General features: G+C 41.7%; 1 protein-coding gene across 2 annotated transcripts in view; it reads left to right on the top strand.

Annotated features, from left to right (window-relative positions):
* The window catches only part of MAPRE2 (microtubule associated protein RP/EB family member 2), a 92,968-nt gene that overhangs the window by 24,676 nt on the left and 42,836 nt on the right, over nucleotides 1–25,456 (top strand). Inside the window, exon 1 of one of the 2 annotated variants that reach the window (XM_085316264.1) lies at nucleotides 10,223–10,434. The exons of the other annotated variant lie outside the window; for it this stretch is intronic. Coding sequence (XP_085172390.1) covers nucleotides 10,316–10,434 — 119 coding nt within the window. The 5' untranslated portion in view covers nucleotides 10,223–10,315. Of the gene's footprint in view, nucleotides 1–10,222; nucleotides 10,435–25,456 lie in introns of those variants that run through there. 2 annotated transcript variants of the gene reach the window in all.

Genomic DNA, 25,456 nt, shown 5'->3' with positions numbered 1-25,456 from the left:
CATAGTTGCTCTTATTTGCAAATGTGTTACAGATCTAAATATGAACAGTAAGTTAAGAAGTATGTGTATAAAAAAAGAAATTAAAAAGAGTGCCTCAGGTACTCAAATACTTGCTTTTTGACCTGTAGTGAGCCTGAAATAAATAAAAGCAAGTCTAATAAAATGGTAAGATAAATTTGTGTGTGTATAATAAGCATTAGTTCTAGCCTAAAAGAGGAATCACTCCTGGATTCCTCCAATGAACGCAAACTAATCCTTGCCACCTGGTTTTTCAGAGGTGCCAAGGTGCCTCGGGGATTTCAGCTGTTTAGTATGTTAATAGAGGCGATGTGTCACCCGGTGCGTGAATTGCGGACAGCGTTCAGCAGCTCCTGAGTACAGGTGTCCCTTCTCTGGCCGGCCGCACGTGAATGTGCGTGTCCCTCGGCAGGCAAGGATTGCAGCACATTCCTCTTGCCTAGACAAAATGGAGCGCAATTAAGGAACGACAGTATGTGAGCCGGGCAGCGGTACGCCAGGCGCTTTGTCGGAGGGAAGGACACCGATCCGAGCAAGGTTCTCTGCAGGTGGCCGATGAAGGAGGGTGGAAATTGCCCAAGCGATACAAAGGGCTCCGCCTGACAAAGGAAGGAGGCAGAAGCAGGGAGGGGGAAGCCTATAAAGTGGGAGAAATCCTGCAACAAAAGGCAGGAGACACCCCTCTCAGAGTGATGGAGAAAGGGAATAGGATTTGCTTAGCTGCAGAGCTAGTTTGGGGAAAAGAAAGTGAACAGAGGTGAAAGACTATATTGATCGGAAGAGAAACCATGAAAGAAAGGATTGGCCCCAATGTAGTAGTGTTGTGAAGCAAGATAAATTTGCCAAGATTTGTGAGAGTATGTTTTGAGGAAGCTGATCATAACATCTGCCCTGTTTCGGTGTTTGCAAAATGAGGAAAGCTGCCAGAGATTAGCTTTTGTAAAATGCTATGAAGGCCCTATGGAGTGGGAGGGGGGAGGGGAATAGACAAAAAAGCACACCCATTTGTGTGTGATTTCTTGGCATTTGCTAATTTGATGGACACACACTAGATATTCTCTTTGTGAGGGACTGATTTGTAACACACTGCAGGAACACGAGAAAAGTATTTACGGAATATTTTGTAGTAAGGCACTGAATTCTTAGGCCAGGGTTCTACAACTGTTGAAACATTTATGCACTACTGAATGACTTGGCAGCACAATTTTGATCAGAGTCAAGCATGAATACACTATATTTCTTTCACATTAGCTGGAGTATGTAATAATGTTTATGTTGGCTTTGTGCTGGGTGTGGGAGGACAGATAACTAATTAACAGTTTCCTGGGACGAAGTAACCCCTTCACATTTTGATTTGTAATGGTCCAGCCCTTTCTATCAGCTAGTTGAAGCATTTTTGATATAGTAATAGGCATCCAAAGCCTTAATCGACCATCTCCTGGAAGCATTGCTTTCACGTGCTCTTTAGCGCTGGTGAATGTCTTGGGTAGTTTGGCAAATGTAGTGTTCCTTGCGGTGGGTTATAACCCCTGAGCAAACTTCTCATGTTCAAGAGCTGTAAATGCTGCTGCTGGACAAAGGGCAGCACTGTGTGCTGAACAGACCTTAGCCAGTAATCATTCCACAGCGTTTAAACTTCTCTTCCTTATGTTATATGCATGTATCAGATATTTGTGAGGAGGATTAAATTACTTGAATAGTGTGTGCAAATCAAATGGCTGCCACCTTCAAAATGCTTGCTGTACAGTACGAACAGAGAACCATTGGTCCCGAGCATCTTTATTTGCTCTTTTTGAACCCTTAGTATATAATATCAAGGCCGAGTCCAGTTTCAGCCAAGCAATGTAACAAGTAATGTTGAAAATCATCCTCTACCAATACAGCATCACTTGAGTGTTGGATGTAGCCGTATCAGATTCTCACACTAGAGACAATCTTGGTAAGCGGTCTTGCAAAGCTGCTCGTTAGTCCTCAGTTCCCCAGTACTGCTTTTATGAAATTAGACTGAAATGCCATCAAAATGTATTCCTGTTACTCCCAGTGCAGAGCACAAGAAGGTATAGCATAAAGCATTGGATTTCTTCCTCCCTTTGTTCAGCCATCTATCTTTAACCCCAGGAAAGCCAAAGCTTCCTCAACAGTTGAAAAATATATAAAGAAATGATAGATCTTTCTTCACTCTTTCCTCTTCCCTAAATCTTCCACACTATTACTATTTATAATTGGTTTGATTGGTTTTGTTTATAATGTATTTATAATATGAATGTCTGAAGCTCTGGACACAAATGCTAATAATCATTTTTTAATAGAAACTGTGTCTGTATATTTGTGTGTGTGTGTGTACATGCACACACACACACACACACATATAGTAAGTATAAAATCCCCAATACCTCCTTCTTTTCTAGAACATCTAATTTCACTTACATCTAATTAAGGTTTTATCGTTACCCAGATTATCTGAATTTTTCTAATGCTTTTGATCTAGATCTTATGCTTAATACAACGTTTACATCTGCATTCTGACAAAACAAATTGAGAAAACTAGTTTCAAAGTTAATGACTCCCTTTAAATGGAACTAACTATAAATCTAGAACAGCTCCAATCAAGTAACTCCATGTAAGTGTGCATAAATGAGACATGAGTCAGTCTCCTGTCTCAGTTCTTTTCAATCAGTATTAAAGTTAAAGTGAGACAGCATGGTCATGTCAAGCATTTATTGATTATGGTCTCTGTTTATTGGTCTTCACATGAAATCAGCTCCCCAAGCTGTACCTGAAACTTGGCTAGAACCCAGTGGATATCACTGAAGACAAATGTAACACACACTAAAAGAATTCAAAATTTTGTTTTTATCTGGAGTTAATGGAAGTAAGAATTTCTTGTTTGGAACCATCCTTCACTAGGTTTTCCTGCTGTCATTAGTGCTTTTTGTTATCTAGGCAGTGTTGGATAAGAACATTTCAGATATTTGGTGCAAACTTCTTATGTTTTAAGTATGGTATTTTTTGGTGTATAATGAAGAATGCTCCTGTCTAAGTAAGAGGCTTTTTTTCCCCTTTAAAGCAACTGGATTTAGCTAAAGCCTAACAATTTTGGATTTAATCAATGCCCACTAAACCTATTTAATAACTTTAACTATTTGAATAATATTAATGGTATATGACTTGTTTTAAAACATTTGTACTGCTTAAAGGCTTCTGAAATCTTGTTTCTGTGAACAAAAAAATCCGTTCCTGTGGACAATGTTTTAATCCTCTAGTAATCCTATGATTTCTGTTTGATTTCTACGGTAACTATAAAAGGTAGCTGCTGCCTTTTTAACAAAAAATACCCGCAGGCTGTGGCTCTTCAAGACCACTCTCTATAGTGAGGAATTTATACACTAATGGTCAGACTGGATTTGCAGTTTATAGCTAAATTTTCAAGACTGCTTAGCTGACAAAGATCTGAACTCTTCTTTTACTTCTCCTAATAGGCACAGAACACTTCTTAAAATATAAAATATGACCCTTGAAATATAAATATGTCCATATATTTAAAAATAGACATGAATTACCTCACAGGGATGTGGTCCATGCACATTGTGTAATTGGGACAGCCCTTTCTTTCTTTCTCTTTCTCTGTCAATCTCTCCAGGGAGAGCAAATAATCAAGACTTTGCCTAAAGTGGCAACACTATAATCCCCAAGGGTGGGAAGCTCATTCTTTATCTACAGGATGTCTGGAGTGATAAGTAGCTGTTTTAATAAAATTCATGCAGTGTTTCTTTGTCCTGACAAAATTATCATTTTCTGTTTGGTATGGTAAGTTTAAATGCAACACAGCTTGAAATTTAAGGCATAGAATGAAGTAACAGGGTGGAGGTGGGAGATTTTATCCAGTGTTATTTAAACAGAATCTTAGAATCTTTAATGTTCTAGTTTTGGATTTTCACTCCAAGCAATTATATATCACTGTTGTTATGTCACATCTTTCCTTCGGGCTAATCAGTGAGACTGATGATATATCAGTGAAACGTGAAAAGTGAATTATTCTGCATAGCCCAGGTTAACTTGAAACATGTCATATACTATATCATATCTGATATATGTTCCTTGTCTTACTACGATTTGTCAGCTGCTGCTAATTCCTTTACGGACATTTCTGTGTAATATGTTATTAGAGATTAGAACTGTGAATTTGTTAGTTTGGCACAAGACAGTACTCTGTAATAGATATGCAGCTGCAGATATCTCATTTGTAGCTCCACTAGATGACATGAAATCCAAATTTTCTAAGGTTTCTGATTTTACTTATTAAATGAAACTTATATTCAGGTTTTATGCTGTCAGAAAGAAAAAGAAATCTTTTTGACACAGCCTCGTTAGGTATACTCATGGTTATATTCGCTTTACTGAAACTGCTCATACTGGGAATAAAATACATGTCTACATACCTTTAATGAAGCGGGGCTTACCTGAACAATTGAGATGTGCCCAGGCCTTAGAGCAACTTTTGTAGCTCTTCCCAAGCCTTCTTCCTGCTCACTTTTTTTCAAATCTAATCAGTATTGGCTAATTCCTTCAGGGAGAACTTGTTTCTGTACAGGTTTCAGATAAAAATACCTTTTTGAATGCTAAAAAATAACTTTAATTTTTTTCATCATGTGTAAGCCTGTTGGGTTTTTTCAGAAATCTGTTAACCCTCTTTCTCATTAATTTAGACTATGAGAATAATTATTAAATTAGAAAAGGAGACTACATTGGTAGGATTACTGCTTTGTAAAAGATGTTGCTACTTTCTAACAGTTTGCCTGAAATTAGGCTTTTCCAGTGGAAAAACTGCATTTGTGACAGAAGGATTCATGAGACACCACTGAAAAGTGAAGAACATTGGCCAAAATGATTACACTTAAGTGGGTTTTGCTATGGTTTAAAGTTGTAGCTGAGGCATATTATAAGCGCAGTACAAGAAGTATTATGCTCAATTTCCTTTACTAATTTGAAGGTGAACAGAGATAGCACTTCTGTCATACTAAAGATGTTCATTGGTTTTTCTAGTGCTAAATGCATTTTTCCTGATCTACTACCATCCAAGAAAAATGTTATACAAGTAGTGGGAAATTTTTGCAAGCATTAATTGTATTTGTACTTTGACTGTGTCACATGTAGATGTTACAAACTTTTAAAATTTTTCTGACAACTATATTGACAGAAGTTTCTAGTGTGGCCGTCACTCCTGATTTCAGATGCTGTGCGTTGTTCACTTCTTATCAGCATTAAAATACTCCTAATTTATTTTAGTGTTAGCTCAAAGTCAAATTTGATTTTTGACCCTGTCTCTGATAACATTCTCATAGACAAGCTGATGAAGTGTGGACTAGATAAGTGGTCAGTGAGGTGGACTGAAAATTGGCTGAACTGCCAGGCTTAGGGGGTTGTGATGCAAAGTCCAACTGGAGACCAGTCACTAGTGGTGTCCCCTAGACATTGATACTAAAGGGTTACTATTTAACATCTTAATGATGTGGATGATGGACCTGAATACACCCTCAGCGTGTTTACAGATGACACAAAACCGGAAGGAGTGGCTGAGACACCAGATCGTTGTACTGCTATTCAGAAAGACCTTGACAGGCTGGAGAAATGGGCCAACAGGAACCTCATGAAGTTCAACAAAAGAAAATGCAAAGTCCTGCATCTGGGCAAGAATGACCTCATGCACCAATACAGGCTGGGTGACAGCTGACTGGAGATCAGCTTTGCAGGAAAGGTTCTGGGGGTCCTGCAGGAGACCAAGCTGACCATGAGCCAGCAAAGCCTCCTTGAGGAAGAACAGTGGTATCCTGGGCTGCATTAGGAAGAGCATTGCCAGCAGGTCAAGGGAGATGACTCTTCCCCTCAGTGCAGATGAGGCCACACATGGAATGCTGTGTTCAGTGCTGGGCTCTTCAGTACAAGACCTACAAGTACATTGGACCTACAGGAGTGAGTCCAGTGAAGCCACAGTGATGATGAAAGGACACCAGCTGTCATGTGGGGAGAGGCTAAGAGAGCTGGGAGGGTTCAGTCTAGAGAAGAGAAAACTCAGGGGATCTTATCAATGCATATAAATATCTGAAGGGAGAGTGTAAAGAAGACAGAGCCAGACTCTTCTCAGTGGTGCCCAGTGACAGAGTGAGAGGTAACAGGCACAAAGTGAAACACAGGAAATTCTACATAAACACAAGAAAACGTTTCTTCACTGTGAGAGTGACAGAGCACTGGAACAGGTTGCCCAGAGAGGTTGTGGAGTTCCCATCCTTGGAAATATTCAAGATGACCTGTAGTAGGTGACCCTACTTGAGTGGGGTGGGGGGTGGGGAGGAGAGGAGAATATCAGACCAGACAATCTCCAGAGATCCCTTCCAACCTTAACTATTCTGTGATTAAAATTTTGGCTTGAGCATGCGTAAGGTTTTTCTAACACAGCATTTGGTGTCTTTAAGGGATTTGACCCTCAGGCTTTACAAACTCTGCTTCATGGCCTCTGTACTACAGTAAGTGAGGCTAAAAGAGTAATGAGACAGGAACTGAAAATGAAAGCTCTGAGGAGGAAGAAGTAACCATGTTTCGGAAAATGATATTTTGGGCTATTGTAGTTGTGATGCTCGCTGGTGTTCACTCTGCCAGGTTTACCATGGTAGAAATCTAAGTATTAAAATGTATCTGCTAGTGCAGTGTGGTGGTTTTTGGAGGGGAGTGGGAAGGTGATTGTCCTTATGACAACTAGGACTATCTGTATTTTGCAGTGGAAGTGTGGGATTACTTTGTAGCCAAAACTAGGTGGGAAATAGGGTGTTCAGGCTGTTGCAGCACTGGAGCAGGCTGACCAGAGAAGTGGTGGCATCTTCATCCTTGGAAGTTTCCAAGACTCAGCCAGACCAAGCCACACGTGAACTGATCTCATGTTGGTGAAGATCCTGCTCCAAGTGGGAGATTGAGCTACGCGGTCTCCCTAGTTCCCTTCCAGCCATCACTTCTGTGGTTCTCTGTGCTTGAAGATCTATTTGGTCAGATTTTCTAATTCTACCCTTATACATTAATTGGTTTCCTGGATCTTTTTTTGCTGTGTATCACATGCGAGTACTGCATTTCAGTGGTAAAAACCACTTTCAGCTTCCTGTAAGTAGATTTTATCTATACAATTCTGACTTGACCTTTATTCTTATAGTTGCATTTCTATTTGTATGTCTATTGCAAATAAAAGCTATAAAGTCATGCACAGTCATTTAATAATAGTGACAAGTTCCTGTTTCTTGTTCTGTGTCACTGGATCGAGATCTAAGAATCCTCTGCTCAGAACAATGACAGTGGGAAGACAAAACAGTAGCTTAGTGGACATAAAAAATGAGTTGTGCCAGTTGGCCACACAGTGCTCAGAAATGGAGATATAAGCAGAAGGGCTGCCTTGTGTATGGAATCCAAATGGCACTCCATGCCCCACCAAGGTGTGCTAGATCAACCGAAAAAATATGTGCTTTCTGTGTGTTTTTCTGAGCCAAACTTCTAGTGCCCAGGCCTGTTCAGCTTTTATAAAGGTGAGGCAGGACTTGAAGAACTGTGTTTTCTGAACTGGAATCCTAATGCAAAGGCAGTAAGGGGTCTGAAATGAGGCTGCTGTGCTGTCCTCGCCCGCACTGCTCCATGCTGTAGCTTTGCCAGTACATGTTTTAAACAGTTTTGGAGACTTCAATAAAGAAGCTTCTGTTCTTTGCCACTGCTGAAGAAATAAAAATGTTTTTACAAGTTAGGGTAGCAGAGTGTTTTACTGCTCACTGCCTAGCAGAGCAGGTAAGGCTATGTCTGGCAGCTAAAGACTTGCTATAGATTATTTTTATATTCTGTCACCGTGTAGCATTTCTGGCTTCTCCCTGCTCTTGAGTGTTACCAAGATACTTACTGGCCTTTTTAGCAGAATGTATTTGCTTGCTTCTTGGGGAAAAAAAAAAAAAAAAAAAAAAAAGGCAACTTTCTCCTGTGGGTTTACTACTGCCAAATGAATGGAGTATTTTTCAATAAAGTATACCAACTGCAAGTGTCTACAGTTTGGATATTGAAAGCAAATTTCTCTTTTTGAGTATATTTGAAAACCTGAGGGAAGCAATAAATACAAGCTCTTCTGCTCATGTTCAGAGGACAGTGGTGAACTGGCAGACTAATTTTAGTTTATTTATTGATTGTATTCACCTCCCTGTTCCTCTGTGGATTCAGAGTCTATATTATGGGTAAAATTGCGTAAACTAAGTTTTACCAAAGCACCATTTCAATGGTCTGAAAGCTTAGAAAAGATCATTAAAATTTTGCAACATCAATTTTCTTTTATGCATAAAAACTCTGAATCAGACTTTCTGATCAAAATACGTCTGAGATTGGGAATTTTATTAAAATGTTCTCATAGGTGCATGCTAATATGTTAAAAATACTCTTATTGCTTCAGTTTATTCTATCACTTTAAATCTCATTTTTAAAGAGAGTTGGGTTCTGAGATGTTCCCCTCATCCCACCTCAAGAACAGGAAGAAGCTGGGAAATCTCCCCAATTGGTTGTTGCTCTTTTGCATTTAGCACCCTTGAGGTCACACAGAGCTATGCAGAGACATCCTTGCTCTTGCTATTGCTGGTTTAGAGAAGACAATTTGTAAACAGTTTGATCATTTGTTTTTCTCAAATGTAAACATGTGAGTCTGGCTCTGTTGTTGTGATGTGGCAGATTTTACCACGATGAAATTGCAGAAATGCTTCTGAGGAGGTGACTAGAATTTGCTCTGTGGTTGAATGCAAATTTTGAAGGACGTTGCTATTTAGACATGGAGAAATATGCAGAGATCTTAGCTACCTAGAGGTATGCAGAGGGAAATAGCCTGGGAGGGATAAGGAACACTTTGAAATGAAGGGGAGGAAGAGATTAGCAGTTGTGTGAATGGCCATGTTAATAGGACTAGCAGAGCCAGCAGTCCGGTGTTACTGTATTGGCAGCTTTCCCCCTTTTTGTCTTTGACCCAAACAAGGTTTTGGAGGACATGCCATCCAATGGTTTCTCTGTGTAAGCGTGAGAGTAGGGGAAATCTGGAAATGCGCAATGCAGCCCAACATTTGTTTTACTATAACCTCCAGTGAAGCTGTAGGGGTGGAAATAGAGCTTGGTAACTCAGATGTCCTGGAGCTGGCTGGGAGAGGGAAGGGAAATCCAGGCTAAGTTGCAGATTTGGGAAAGAAAAATCAGTATCTCTGAACTGAGACCTTCTTACATTTCTTTATTGTTAGGAGTGCCTGATTTCTGACATATTCCTTAAGACCGCTCAAGATTCATGTACGTTTTTGTTCACCTAGTATCTACTCTACGAGACAAAACCTGCTCTCAGGAGCTGTGGCCAGCCGAGCTGGAGAGCAAGGGCAAGCCTTGCAGTGGAGATAGCGATTATCGCGGGCACTTGAAAGCAGAAAGAAGGGTGCTGCATGCTGTTCTCGTGTTTGAATTATACTGCTGCCATCTGGGTATTGTAATGGAGCGGCATGTTGTGGAGGCTTGTTTCGTGCTAACTGCAAAAGCCTGAGCCCAAAATAGCGCTGGAGTATGAGGAGGAGAGACGCTGCGGAGCAGCAATGCTCGAAGTACGCCGGCTTGGTCTCAGAAATAAGGGGTAAAATAGCGACTGCCGCTGTCGTGAGGAGGTGGCTGGAGATAAATCGCCTTTGTTCCCCTTCACCCTCCTTTGAGGTGAAAACGGCACGTTGCTGTGCCACCTTCCTCCGCGCACGTAAAAACAACCTGGCGGAGTCAAAGAAAAGATGCCGGTTGCCTCGCCGGCGCCGCCGGTACAGCAGCTTGCAGGGTGTGTGTGTGTGTGTGGGGGGGTGCCCCTCTCCTCGGCGCTTTGTCCGCCTGAACATGGCGAGCGGTGATTTACCGCGCCGCGCCCGCGGCCGGGGCTTCCCCCGTCGTCGCGGCCGGGCCTCACGGCGGCCGCCGGGCACGAGGGCGCCCCCCGCCCCGCTGTACCCGCTCCGGAGCGGGCGGAGGCGGGGTGGGGGGGGGGCGCTCGTCGGCTCCGGGCGGCGCGGCGCGGCCTGGCGGCGCGGCGCGGAGTTACGCGGTTGCTATGGTGAGGGGCGGGGTCACGTGTGGCGGGCGCCGCCGGCCGGGCCTGACGTCAGGAGCGGGGCTGGGCGGGGCTGGGCGGTGCGGGCGCGGCGCGGCGCGGCGGGGCGCGGGCGGACTCGGGCTGCCTCCACCTTCCGCAGCGGGAGCGGCGGCGGGATCCGCGGGAGCGCCAATGCCTGGACCGACCCAAGCGCTGTCCCCAAATGGCGAGAACAACAACGACATCATCCAGGATAACGGGACTATCATCCCCTTCAGGAAGCACACGGTGCGGGGGGAGCGCTCCTACAGGTATGCGGGCGGCACTGCGGCGCGGCGCGGGGGGGCGCGGGGCCGGGCACCGACACCCCCCGGCCCGGCCCGGCCCGGCCCGGCCCCGCGCCGCCGGCAGCCTGGATGCAGCGGGGAGCGGCGCTTGCATTGTCCGGATGGAGAGCGCTTTGCGGTCCCCTCCTGCCTCGCCTATTGATGGGGGAAATGCAGATTATATGTTAAAAAAAAAAATACACGCGTGTGCATGATGGCAAACCGTGGCCGGCCAGCTCCCCCTGGAGAGAGCCGCAGCACCTCGCTGCGGATGGCAGCGGCGGCGCCGTGCGGGAGAAGGGGGCAGGGGATGGCGGTGCGCGGGCGGCCGCCGCCGCGGAGACCCGCGCAGAGCCGCGCCGAGCCGCGCCGCGGGGGGCGCCGGGGCCGGGCCGCCCCCGCGGGGTCGGCGCCTGCCGGAGCGCCGCTCCCCGTTGGCAGCGCCGTCTTATTTATCCGTATTTTGGGAGCATTATTTTTTTTTTTTGGGGGGGGGGGGATGTCCTTTGTCACGGTTATGAGCGTTTTTGGATTCATCGTTCGGGCAGTCTTTTTGTTTGTTTTTTTTGTTTTTCCTTTTTTCCTTTTTTTTTTCATTAAGGCATCTGACAATGTGTTCGGGCAGATAAGCTCGTTAAAATTGTTTGCCCTGCTCGATAGGGGTGGCTCGGGGCGCAGCCGGTTCCGTGCGCCGCCCGCCCGCGGGCGGCCCGAAGGGAGCGGGCGCGGGCGGCCGTGGCCCCTCTCCCGTTCGTGCACAGTTATTTTAAACGCTGCCTCGATGACAGCGAGCGAAGCCTCTGCAGAGAACACGCCCCTTAAAGCTGATTTTTCGAGCAGCAGGAAATGATGCTGTTTTCAGACTGCCTGGCTGAAGTGGCAAGTTGTATGCTCGGTTAGGCCAAAACAAATGTGCATGACTTAGCGTGTTTGTCTAAAGAAAATCACGGTGTTTTTGCTGCTGCTGAGGGATAACGTAGCTGCTACTGGCATAGCTGACCACTAATAACCTTTAGTAGTGAATCTTATTGCTGATCTTATGATCGTGACCGTACGTGTGATCGTGAAACGCTTGTGACATCTTAGTGTGTGGTTTGTTTGAATACCACAAAATTTAGTTCCCCCCTGCCCAGAATCTATTGCTACTGTCTTTAATGAAAACCCAGCGCACACATTTAGCAATACCAAATTTCTGATGGCTTGTTTTTTTAAAAAAAGCTTTTGTGAAGACCAAATCCTATTTGCAGAAACACTGGAGCTCTCACTTCTCGGATCTGAATTTCTGCTGAGCAGTAAAAGATTCTGCTTTCATGGAAGGCTGTATTTCTGTCATGCAGCTAAGTAGAAATAGAAGGCTGATTTGAATTGAATTACCATGCATCTATCTGCAGTTACCCTAATGTGCGTCCTAGGTGCTACTGATCGCTTTTTTACTATCTTTTTTTTCAGAAGGGTTATCAAAACCTTTGAGTTGGATTCTCCCTTATGCTTTTGCCACATGTTTACGTGTAGTTTCTGCACCCGTCAACGAGTCAGTTTTCTTGACCTTCTGCCCGTTACACACTGCGTGATGACTAGAAGAGACTTTTTGCCTGACTGCTGCGTTAAGCACATGGTGCCAGAAATAATTATATCAGTTTTCCAGAAACCGTGAAGTTGCTCTGCATTTGAATAGTCTTTCATCCAGATGAGTACTTCTCACAGTGTCACAGGGCATTGTCTATCTGCGGGGACATAATGGAATCCAGAACTGCTAATGCTAATGTTACATGTTATTTTAGAGTAGTAAATGAATAATCCAATTAAATGTATCTAAGAAATAAAGCTTTAATGCATGAATAAAATACTAATTTGAGTAATCAGATTTAGGTTCCCTTTTCCCTGTGAAGGCTTACAGAATTCTGCAGAAACACGGTACCCAACTCTATCAGTTCCCCCTTTCTCCAGTGGGGAGAATGATACTTAATTTGTTTCCATCTGTAGCTTAAGTACTTTATGAAGTGGTTTTTTTTCAGCCATAACAGAAAGGGAACCTTAAGAAAAATATGTGAAAGCTGTGGCAAAACTTCTTAATGCTAGAAAAAAATGTCCTTTTAACTTTCATACAAATCGTTAATAACTAGATTAGTTTAGGCTTTGCTAAGGATGAGTTGAAGTGAAGATCACTACATATAACAGATGAAGACATTCAGTCAGATGGGCACTACTATGCCTACTGCCATGCTGCAGTGTTGGTGCCACACAGACTTTGAGGCAGGCTTTCAGAGCAACCTATACAACTTCACCATATGACACAGTTTTACGGGACGTGCTTCTGTACGTACTCAGCTCACAGCACACTTTTAACATACTGCAGATTTGCTCTTAAGTAACTGTGCCTACTATACATGAAGAGGTGAAACACTAATACTGAATTTCTCGTAATATCCAGAATGCTTTCTCATTCTGATTTAACATACTCCATCTCTTAAATTTTTTTTACACAAAATAATTGTTGATCAGAATAAACTGTATTTACCAATTTAGCTCTTTTCAGATCTGAATAGAAAGCTTTACTATTTTTAAATACCCAGCTCCTGTCAAAGACTAGATATCTAGTGCTTGGAGCAGATTGAAAAGGGGATAAAGTTTATACCATTTTACAGATTGGAAAGCTGACATGAAAGGAATTGCCTTAAGTTACTGACCAAGTTGAGGACACAGCAGGGAACTGAACCTATACCACACGAGTCCCAACCATGTGCTCTGTATACAAAGCCACAAATAGTTTTCATGAGGCTTCCAAAGGACATATTATATTTTGCAGACTGGGACATACAGGCCTGGGGTGTTAAGTTTCTCATCCAGCTTCACTTAGCTGGTAAATGGAAACCAGGCACTTTGGCATAAAATTTAGTCACATCTCCCTGTGACTATCACCTTTGACAATAAATAATTGTAATAAACCTATATTTCTCTGTTAAAATGCTGTTTGTTTTCCAAAGGAAGTACTCAAACATGTCAGCTGCAGACTTTTCAGCTCAGACTAGCTTTGAAGTTTGGTTGAAGTGAGGTGTCATTTTGTTGCCCCAGAATAGATTTGGGCTCATTTCTGAGAACAGCATCACAATTGTACGTTCAAAGAAGACTGAAATAATTCAATCAAAACCCAAATCAACAGCTGTGTGGAGAAATTTGTAAATAGGGCATGTTGGCAGGATTTTTTGGTCAGTCTGGGCATTTTGTGTGGTTGATAAGCTCATCTTTCTTTTTCTAAAGCTAGCCCTACAAAAAGATTGAATATTTCAGGTTTTGAATGGTGTACCTAGCCTAAAATACTCAGGGAAGAACTACTGTACCCTCTTTTGCAGGCTATGACCCCTAACTTTTGCTTTATCCACATGCTGCTAGAAAATTGGTTTTAACTGGTCCTTTGCAAACTAGCTATATTTAGTTTTATACCCAGAACTTTCAGGAGAGATTTTTTTTCTTAGTTTCTCAATTATTTTTCCATTTATTAAGTTTTGGCCTTATATATTCAATTTATAAAACAAAAAAACAAACTAAAAATATCCTTTTGTATCCATGAGTATATAGTTTCTAATGGGTATCTGTTGAAATATTTTTCTTCTAAGTGTCTTCTCCCTTTTAGAAACCATTGTTTAAGCTGCTGATGTGTGAGCGTGCTGTGCATAATAATGAAAGTTGAGCGGAAATGATGATTTCCTCATCCACTACTGAAATAAGCTGCAGTGTATTACAAAGTATATCTGGCTGCATTTTGCTGCAGTATGAGTTGATAGCTTCCACACTGGAAGTCTAGATTTCTGTTATATAAAAATATGTTTTGGTCCTTGCCTTCCTGGCTCCTAAGGAGTCAGAGGGCACCACTGGGCTTCACACTGTGCATGCTTCATAGGAAATGTTGTGCAGAACTGCTCCTACTTTAGTTTGTAGCAAGCCTGTTTCTTCCATACGTGTAGAGCTGTGAAACCTTACTCGAGGTACAAAGACAGATTTATTGCTTTACCTTACTTTGGACAGAAGGCATATCTTACTCCAAAATTAAGTTCCATTGAATATAGTAAGTAGGTAATTCCATTGAAATCAATAAGGCCAATTATGCTGATAAAAAATAATGGATTAAGGCCCAAACCTTTCTTGATGAGACAGGGGAAAAGATGCTGAATAAATGCAGTGAGTTGTTTTCTCATTTCGTAATATTGACAGGCATGACCATCTTCATCCTCTAAAATGGTAAATGCTAGTCAAAGCAAATGCTACTAAATACATCAGTAATTTAAACACCATTTCCAGACATGCTGGCTGTTCGCCTAACTGCTCCTATTGCAGGTTATGGGAACTTTACTCTAGACTTCCGTGGAAGGAAGAGAAAGGCAATACTAAATGTTTATAGAAATCACACCCCATAAATTTGGCTCGAGTTTTTCTAAAAGTGGCATTTGTGATAATCCCCTTGTCTTTCGAGCATCTGGAATGCAACATCATAGTTGCTCACTCTCCAAGAGGAAACTATCCTGATGACTTACAGCAAGCAACTACCTGCCAGCATAAGCAGTAAGCAGTATCATGCAGAAATCTTCCCCGGTTTCCTGTGAGCTTAGGTACCTTCTATTTTCTCTTCTTTCACTTTCATAAAGCTGGCTTCCTGTCTCTGCTGCCACTGCTGCTTTTCCTTAATCTTGTTTTCTGATTATGGAGTTCTCCGCCTTGGGAGAACTGTTTTGGTGAGTGCCTTGTGCTGGACAGGTCCAGCTCTCAAAAAGGAGCTCGGAGTACAATGTGAAACTGTTTATAGATAACTGAGAATCACATGTGAATGTGAGTAAATATTTCAGATGGTTATGAGGATGACCGTGTCTGTTCAGTACCACGTTGGCAGTTTGATGCTTACATGTTTTGTATCTGCATTAGTGGGCTACCTCTTTTAATCTAGATTTAAATTCTCCTCAAAGAAAGCAAGTGTAAATTCTCCTCAAAGAAAGCAAGTGCACAGTACTGGGGGTTGGAGGTGTTGTTACCTTCTTTCCTTCCCCCCCCCCCAAAAAAAAAATCAGAAACTAAGAGAGAAAGATAACTTTATAAGGAGGTGGATGGAGGAGGGAAAACAAAGTGCCACACAAGTGACCCGGTTCATGTTAAGAAGTGAACGTGACTTTCAGATACCCCTATCTTTTCAGCTTGTACTCAAGTGCTCTCACCAAAGAAGTCGGAGTAGATCAGAGTTGCACCCGAACTCTGTGGGTTTCTGAACCATCCTGTAGGTGGGAGTTTGGGTTCTGTTTTGTAGGGTTTTTATTGAGCTGCGTAGTAGCGCCGGTGTATTTCTTGCATGCTGCCAAAAGAAGGGATAGGTTTAGCATGTGACGGAAGTGAACTTGATTCTGCCTTTTTTAGAAGTAGGTATTTTGACTTGAATCTAGTTTCTTCAATCCCTGGAAGGCAGGTACAGAAAAATACTGCATAATGGAACCTGTGTGAAGGAAGTTAATTTGAAAGTGAGGCTATGGACCAAGGTAGCCTGATTAAAGCTATTTCTGTGGGTTATTCCTTTACTGCATGAACAGCTAGTTAAAATGAGACCGAACTATCTCTTTGCAGATAGGCTAGACTACACCCAGGTAGAATCCCTGGAGTAACCTTTCAAGGTGCAAAATTGCTTTTGAGGGGCAGTAGAATAAAACAAGTGTAGTAATCTGCATTTGAGGCCTTTGCATCTGAATAAGTGACGTTTTAAAAATACCTTCAGAAGCTTTTGTTTTGGGGCTGTGGGTGGGGGCAGGGGAGGTTAGTTTAATTTGACAGCCTTTTTGCCTTCCTTGTGCCCAAAGATAATTATAGCAGAGGCTTGGTAAGGAAGCAGATAAAGCATGTGCCAGCTTTTCGTTTTGGAGATGCAACTTTCAGCCTTTGTTTGATAATTGAAAACGAGTGGTCCCACCACATCTGTTCTCAATCACACAAACCACTGAACGGGATGGCATGAAGGCTGTAGCTTGGAATAACAGTGGTGACAGCAGTGAGAATAGGGCTGCACTGGAGACAGCGTAAGAATATTTGCATGCTACGCGCTTGCTGAAGCCGGATCCCCAGTTAGGGGTACAGATCGCTTGCCACCGTTTTCAGAAGCACAAAACATAAAGGAAAAACATCCTGGTCCTTCTGTGCATGGATTGCGTTAGCTTAACGCTGAGTAACTGTTTGAGTCTTGCCATGCTCAGATCTCTGCTGCCTGAGCCACCAATAAAGCTTCTTCGTATTGTTTCATTGTAATTAGATGGAAGGGGAATATTGTCTGTAAAAGTTTACTGAACATCTATTTAACTTTTTTAAGTGATGGCTTTTTTATTTTTAGAACAGTTCTGTTGTGTTCGTGTTAACTTATATTAATTGAAAATGAAAATCTGCCTGTAATATTTTGACAGAAGTTTTTTTAGTTTCCTAGTGGTATGTAAAAGTACTAAATATTTGATAGAGAAGGCTCTATGTACTGAAAACATACCCATTAAATGTCTTGGCTTAACCACTTGCAAATGATTTTACATAAAGCTCTATGCTTATTGAATTGTGCTTTTGTATTGAATCTATTTTTTGCTATGCTGTCCAAACAGGAAATGTAAACATTAATCAGTGTGTAGAGTTGTAAGGATGTAGCTTCCGTAGGAAATCCTACATCTGTGCCAAGTTGTTCTGCCTGGAGAGGAATATCCCTTGCAGGTTGTGGTCTTGATATTCTAGCCTCACTTATGTCCATATTGCATCTCTTACTTCTGTTGACTGGGGGCGGGAAGGGATTTTCAAATATGGATGAGATAAGAGAAGATATGAATTGGGATCCTGCATGGATAGAAGGACAAGGACAGAAGCACTGGAGAGCGTTGGACTGAGTTCTTATGAATTTAAACAGAAACATGTAGTGATCTAGAATCATAATTTAAAAAGATATTGTAAACTGAAAAAAAAATCTCATTTTGGAATTTTGGGGATTTCTGCTTTGCACTTTTTCACCAATATGGCAGTTGACAGCTAGAATAATGAACAGCACATTTTGCTGTAATGGAAGATGGTAAAGGAATGGTGTTTGTTCCTGTTTTTTTTCATATGCTTGTATATATATTTTTGGCAGAGCTTGAGAAATTTAATTTTTAATATGTTTCTTGGCATTTTGGAACTCTCAAAGGTAGTTAGAAAGGCTATGGGGGCATCATTTTAGTGGGCTTCAATTTTGTCATTTAAGAGTAACTTAAGTGAACATCCCTTGTACCACAGGGTTTCTTAGTACTATACAAACCCCCTACCCCAAACAGCTGTAATTATTCAGAGATGCACTTGAATGCAAATTCTTGCTTGTCACTGTGGAATGCAGTGTTGATTCTCAGAATGGCTTGCTGGCAATATGTATTAAACAATTTGGGGGGAATGAAAATTAATTTTAGGCAAATTTTGCATGGCTGTTATGCTTAACTTCGTAAGATTCATCTCTGTGGAGCTGGTCTAGTAATACCATGAATAGGAAGCACTAAAATATTTAAGGCAAAATATGGATTTACTTTATTCGTGCATTCAATGATACACAAATCATGACTTATAGAATCTGTGTGTAGCAGTTTGTGTGAGAGTGCAGTATATACCCTAGCGATGTGAAAGTCCCCTGGGAACTTTCACATACAGAAAGACTATGGTATGTGTGAGTGCTGAGAATGTGGAGGCAGTGAAAAGGTAATTGGTTGAATAAAAGGGATACGTTTTACAAAAGGACAACATTCACATATAAACAGCTGCTCTGTTGAAAACTTTGTTATGCAGAATAGAGTTAATTTATATTTTATTGAAACATTATTTGGGGTCCATATCACTCTTTGCCCACACTAACATTTTGAGATGTTTTTCCTCAGAATGTTACTTAAGATGTGGACTGTAAATCAGGATTTGAAAACATTGTTTTCAGTCAACACATTCCTTTTGTGCTACTTGTCAAACTTGAGGAGGCATAAGGAGTTTACATAGATGTTTCTGTCTGCCAAAGATGGGATCTCCAGTGTACATTTTGGATCTGTGTTCCGCAAATGAGAAATGAGTTTTAGCAGCTGGCATGCCATAGAATTGCCTTGTGTCTTAAACCATCTTGTTTTTTTGTGGGGTGAGGTTTATCACCCTACTTTTTTGTGGGATGAGGTTTATCACCCTACACGTGATAGATTGTGGTACCACCTTAAGCACTACCTCTCAAATTATTACTGAAGTGCTATACAGTATGGACCTAGTGGTCCTGTTGAACGGGTTGAACATGAGTCAGCAGCATGCCCTCAAAGTGAAGAAGGCCAATCCCATACTGGGCTGCGTTGACAAGTGGGTAGCCTGCAGCTCTAGGGAAGCGATTATTCCCCTCTAATTGGTACTTTGAGGGTGTATCTGGAGCACTGTGTGTATTTTTGGCCTCTTCAAATAGAGAAAGGTGGTGATGTACTGGAGCAAGTTCAGTGGAGGGCCACCAAAAGGGTCTGGAACCTGGAGCACCTGAGCTGCTTCTCAGGGGAGGGGGAATCTCATTTCAGTTTAACCATCTGATGTGAGGGTAGTGAGAAGACAGCCAGATGCTCGTCAGAGGTGCATAGAGAGATGCAGCGGATATTAGCTGCAACAATGGAAATTCCAATTAGATATTGGGAAAAGCGTTTCCACAGTGGGAACTGGAAGATGCTGCGCAGAGAGGCTGTGGAATCTCTATCCCAGGAGATATTCAGAACTCAGCTAGGTGAGACCTTCAGCAGTCTTCTCTGTTGGCTCAGCTTTGAGCGGGAGGTTGGACCAGATGACCTCTGGAGTTTCCTGCAGACCTAAATTACTTTGTGATTTGATTCTGTAACTGAAATAAATGTGAACCTCCTCCCCCCACCACCCCAAGTTTAAAACATGGCACACAAAAACAGAGTCAGTAAGTTGGTCATTTCAAAACTGGAAGGAAAATTATATGGCAACTAATTTATTATTGGCACCAGGATGAGATCATCCTGTGTTCAAAGTTTCAAGTTGAAAGTGTATATATACGGTCTCAGTTTTGGATTTAAAAAACTCAAGATACAATTTCTAGACATGCATCAGGCTGAACTGTTTGCTAACTTAAGTCTTGCCAATGTTATATTTCTACTGCTGCCTCAGTGCATTAATTACTTAATATTGCATTCTGTGCATCACTGGGAGCTTCTTTCACAGTGCAGTACCCAGGAATGACCAAAGGTTATAGAGAAGTTATAGGGAAGAGCAGAAGAGTAGTTCTGCTATGTAATCAATTTATTATGTACATTGCAATTAAGGATTATGTTTTGAAGCTAAAACCTGGTGAATCACACTCTCAGCTTTTAATAAATTGTATGTATCTGTTTTCCTGAGGAAAATACTAATGTTATTGATGCGTTTAATCTGCAGAAAGCTTGGCTATAGGCACAGCTCTTAAACTGTATCAGATGTGTGCTTAGTTTGACCTACTTTTACAGGGAGTGGTGTGAAAGTGTCTTCTCACGTGACCCACACCAACATTGTGAGGGCTGGAAAAATTAAACAAATATTCACATTATAGCATAGGTTATTACGTTCTAACTGCAATTATACATAGTTAGCAGGTAACTCATACAATCAACTTTTTTTCCCCCTCCATGTTTACTGTGGGAGTTGAACTTGCTAATATTGCTGTTTGCCAGCTGGAAGCAATATACTTTAGGAATTGACCTCAAGATATTCCACGAAAGGAGGCCAAATCCTATTAAACAGGACATCCATGCTTCTCTTAGCTTAAGGTGCAGGGCTTTACCAGAGCTCCGAGATAAAGACTGTTGTAACTGCCAGTAAGCCTGTTCTTACAGCTCCGATTGCACCAAAGCAGTAAGCACCATCTAAAAAACATTATTTGAGAAAATAAAGCTTTGGGGGAAATAAAGCTTCCCCTTTAAATAGGGGAAGGAGACTTTTAAAACTAAAAACAAGAACGCTGCATGGACCCTCAAAGACCAACACAGTTTTGAAGAAGCTTTGCTTGATACTGGTAGTCTCAGCAATTGCATTGGTAGGGCAACAGTGGTAAAATAAGTTTGTGGTTACTGGCACACAGCAAGAATAGTGGGTTACATAAATCACACATGATTGAGCTAACATTTATAGAGGGCAATTTACTCTGTGAAGAATTAGTGAATACTAGTTTTAGTTTCTGTAAAATGAATTTAGCAGTTAAGCAGTTCCACTTTGAACTGCTATTCCAAGCAACTGGAACGTCTCATATTCTGAATAGTCCTTAATAAGAGTAATTCTTAAGTGCAGGTCATCAACTGGAGATATCTTGAGTACCAGAATAATTGCAGAGTGTCTCTTTGGCTGTTGTAGTATTAAGTCCTGAAAACGGAGGAGGAAGTGAACTTACTTTGGTGTCCAAAAGCAAAATTGTCATGGAACATTAACACTAGAAGTCTTTGTAATATTAATAATGATCTGTAGGGAATTGGTATGACCCAAAGATAGAGGTATTTATTTGGGCCTGTTTCAACAAACTTGGTGTCAAAACAGACATTTTTAATCTAGACTTTATCAGGGATGGTGGGAGGGAAAAGAGAGAGAAAGAGATGTTGAACACACAAGCTACTAAAAGGCATTTAGCGTGCTCGCACAGCAGTGTGAGGAGGTAGAGCTGGCGGGACCCATCGTTCAGCTCGTGGCTGTCTTCTATAGCATGAGTCCTAGAAACTTGCCTACTGAGTGCCTTGCACACCCAGCAGAAAGCTGGATTTTGCCTGGCAATTGCACTTTGAACCCCAAATGTCCGCAGAGCCGCAGTAGAAATGGGAACCCAGGACAGCCATGCTAGAGCCCAAGCTTTTATGCAGTGAAAAAAAGGTAGTGTTTCAAGGAGTGCTGCATCAGTGAAAGCAACCAGCATGGTTGCATGTTGCTTCATTTGTATGCTTCATTCACATACTTGTTTACAACTGCAGGGTAAAAGTGGCTTAAAATAAATGTTGTCTTGTCTTTACCCCTGCTCAGTGTCATCACCTTTCTGCTATGGTCGCTTGCCACGGTTGCAGCAAGATGCATTATTAAGGGCAGAAGAAACGTTGTGATACATGAAAGTTGGATGCATCTGTGTTCTTTTGTACCATAAGAGATAAAGGTTGATCCATGACAGGGTCCTCGTTCTCTCTAGCACGATCACGTTACAGAATTTGAGGGCGGAAAAGATTTATTGTAGTCCATCTCTAGCTAGCACAAGACTGTTCCCGTGAGACGCCGTCTAGAGTGCTCCCAGGTGAAACTTCACAGGCCGTGAATAAGCAGGTTTTAATAAGTGTACTGCAGTCGCCTGTGAGGAAACTGAGGAAGAAATCATTGCATTTCTGTTTGTGTAATCTTCCCATTTTCTCTTCTTCCCAGACTCTTTTGCAGTCCCTGGCTGTCCTGTTCCCTTCTCCTGCTGAGTCACAGCTTCGCGGAGCTGTGCATACTTGGCTCTTAGCAAGTATGTGAGGCGCTTGGAGCCCGCTTCGGCCCCCTCTGAGGAGGGCTGTATAGTATTACAAAATCTCATTTGACATTACGTTATGCTTGGAGTAAATTGGTATGTTACTTTAGCCTTTCACCTCTGAACGTATACACGTTGGGGAGGACGAGGGGGAGGGAGGAACCCCAGATGGGTCAAAACTAAATTAATTTGGTGACTTCATCTTGCTGACTAGCTGGATCTTGTCCCTGTTGAAACTCCCAAGCCTGCCCACGCCATTTTCTGGACTTAAAAGGTGGAAACGAGCTCGAGCGTGAACCTCCAGGAAAACAGCGGACCGCCTGCCCTGTCGGAGTTGCTGCAAGGTTGGAGCGTAGCCTGCATTTGGCATCGCTAAAAATAAAGCCTGAGGGGCCTAATAATCTAGGTGCTTGTAAGCTACTTCCAAGAGTTGGGGTTTTTTCTTAATCGGGATTTCTGATTATTCTTATCCCCTCCTACTCGGGGCAGATGTTTCCGTGGTGTAAATGCAGGGGACTGCTTGGGTGCATCTGCAGTGTTTTGTCTGGGAGTTGATGGGCAGCCCTCGAGGTGGGCAGCGAGTTCAAGACAAGCTCTGCTCAGCTGCTGTCTTCGCTCTCCAGCAAATCTGAATTTGTTAAGGCACTTGGAGATCCACTGTGTGAAAATGTAACTACTCATCAATCGTGTAGTGGGAACAGATAAAAGGTTCATCCACTATTTGCAGAACCCAGGCCAGGAGTTGGAGACTTGCTAAAATGTGCTGCCTCCCTAGGCATCCTTTCTGTGCCATAATGACTGTACTCAGCGATGCTGTTACCTTACTTCAGATCTTGTTTTTAACTTCTTAGAAATCCTTTAGCTGTCTTGTGTTCTGTATGCATGCCTACCAATGTTATTTTCAACAAGAGTTAAAAATTAATACAAAGAGAATCAAAACTCCGATGTTTGACTTGGTGAATTGAGATGTGTTTCATGGAAGACTGTTTGCTTATGCATCAACTTTTTCAAGATTTTCTAGCTACAAAATGATTGCAGATTCTCTTCTATCCTATTTATATAAGCCTGAGAAATAGTTTTCTCTGAATCGTCATTTTTCACAATCCTGGTGTCTCTTGTGAAAAATGGGCTGTTTTCAAACGTCTATTATGAAAACGTTACCAGTTGCATATCTTCCTTATATCTTAAGATTTTAGAAGTAAAGGCCTTAGTGGAGGAGAGTGGAGATAATAATTGTAAGTAACAGCATATTATTTTTTAGTGCCCATGTTGCTCTCTTTCAGCTCATTTCAAAGGTTTCTCTGGTTCTCCATTTAAAAAATGCCTTCATAATTTGTGATAACATTCATTTTGTATTCATATTCATGCATGCTTTCCCTAAAATAACAGTGCCTGTCTGCACAGCACTGAGAATTGGTAACGCTGTGTTAGATTATAGTTTTTCTAAGGTCTAGTCTGAGAATGCTGTACATTACTGTGGTTCATTTGTAAACAGTTTTAGTGAATATACCTTTTTAGAAGCAGTGTCGGCCAAAGACTGTGAATGGCTTCTGTTTCGTATAGGCTACTGAAGTCTGCCTTTCTGGAGTCTCTATCTTTTGCTCAGAGTGTATTTTTTTTAGTTGAGATTCATTTACTCATAGAAATTGATAGGAAGTGCCTTTCAGGCTATGCAGGTAATTCCAGCCCAAATTAAGATAGTGTGTAGTGAAGGGCTAACGCTGTACTGTACTTTTGCAGGCAAAGGGGAGTCCTGCATAAAATCCATTAGTATTGCCGTGGAGACATGATACGGGCAGCGTATTCCATTGCTCTACACTGTCAGTGGCAGCAGGAATGAAGGAATCGGAAGGTAGTCCAAGAATGAAAAATTGTCACTTATGCTGTGCAAATCTGGCTGGCTGATCAAAACTATAAAATTCCAGTGACTCACTGAATGGAAATTACCCTAATTTCACAACTGTTTAGTGAATAAACTTCAAGCAAAGTATTTTGCAAAAAGTAGGCAGTAGACAGGGTAAGGCAGTGGTGGTGGTTGGGCCATCTCAGAATTTTTGGCTCAGATTGTGTATATTGTTTGAATGCTTTTGGTTGTGTTTTTCAGAAGGATGTGAATGTCTGGAAAAGAAACAGTATTTTTCTGCCCCATAGAAACCCATATGGATGGGTTTTTTGTTTTTGTCTTCTTTTTTCTTTGTCTTCTAAAGCCATATGTACCACAGAACAGAATTACCATCAGTTTGTGTAGGAGTTATTCAGATTAGGGTGTAAACCAGGCCTTGATATCCATCATAAACATTTATGTAGGTCAGAATAGCCCAGCATTGGCAGGCAGTCTCTAATTTAAAAGAACAAAACTGAAAAAAATGCACTAATCCAATCAAAATAAATCCCTTAGTGCTCTAACCTCACTTGCCTTTAAACAGAGAACTGCGATGAGAACAATAGAAAATACACAGTTCAGCGTGCTAGGTGGTAGTGATGCTGCAGCATTCAAGCAATCAAAATGTACGTGGATTGATGCAGTCTTGTCTCGACTCTGTAGCATGCTTCACATGATTTTAGGTCTTCAAGTTAGATCCATGCTGTGAAGCTAAAATGGCATTTGGAAGTGAATGAGATACATAAATAATAAAGGATTTTTAATATTTCAGCACTGTTAGTAACAGGGGTACAGTGCACAAGAGATTTGACATTCAGCATTTTAAAAGGTGTGATTTTTTCCCAGTATTACAACCAGAGCATTATTTTCTGCTTTTTTTTTTCTGTGGCAATATCTCATTGTGATTCATTTCTAAGTGTTTGAGGTTTCTGACTGGGATAGAGCATTTTATAATGCTTGCTGCAAAAGTTACTTCAGTTACAGTACTCTGCCTTGAGGGAACTGGTTTTTGCAATGGCATTTTCCAGAGGAGCAGAGCACAGCACAGCTCAAAAGGTAGGGTAAGAACAGTGCATGGACAGAATGTACTGTCTTTTTTTTTAATATTATTTTTCTATCCTCGAGATTCCCTTCAGCAAAGATGTCTCCAAGAGTAAGTAGACTCTAATGGTATGGATAAGGCTGTATGTAATGAAATGCAAAAATAGCAGGCAAGGTCCAGCTGCAAATCAAATACCATTTCAGGATTATAGTAAAGAATAAATTCTCCTTCTGTAGGGCTGTGGCCACAGAGGCTCACATTTATTTATTTATTTATTTATTTTCCTTTCTCATGGATTTTTGCTTTCCAGTAGCTTTCACCTGAAAAACCCTTTCAGGGGACAGCTTCAAGAAGGCTCTGTAGTTTTACACAGATATCCTCTATGTTTAAAAACTCCGTATCATATTCTTCAGTATCATATTCTACAATACAAGAAAGCTTTGTAGGTTCAGAGGTGGTTGCGCATGTGATCAGTAATTGCACTGGAGATAGATTCATTGCTATAATCCTTCTAATCTTGGTGTTTCAATTGCTTTGGCATAAGACAGTGTCGGCTGTCAACAACTGCTTTTCTCCCCTC

This window comes from Rhea americana, unplaced genomic scaffold (assembly GCF_003343005.1).
Source record: "Rhea americana isolate MKP2758 unplaced genomic scaffold, rheAme1 scaffold_46, whole genome shotgun sequence".
NCBI lineage: Eukaryota > Metazoa > Chordata > Aves > Rheiformes > Rheidae > Rhea > Rhea americana.
The sequence above is the reverse complement of the archived record's forward strand: the minus strand, read 5'-3'. Positions and strand labels throughout refer to the sequence as shown.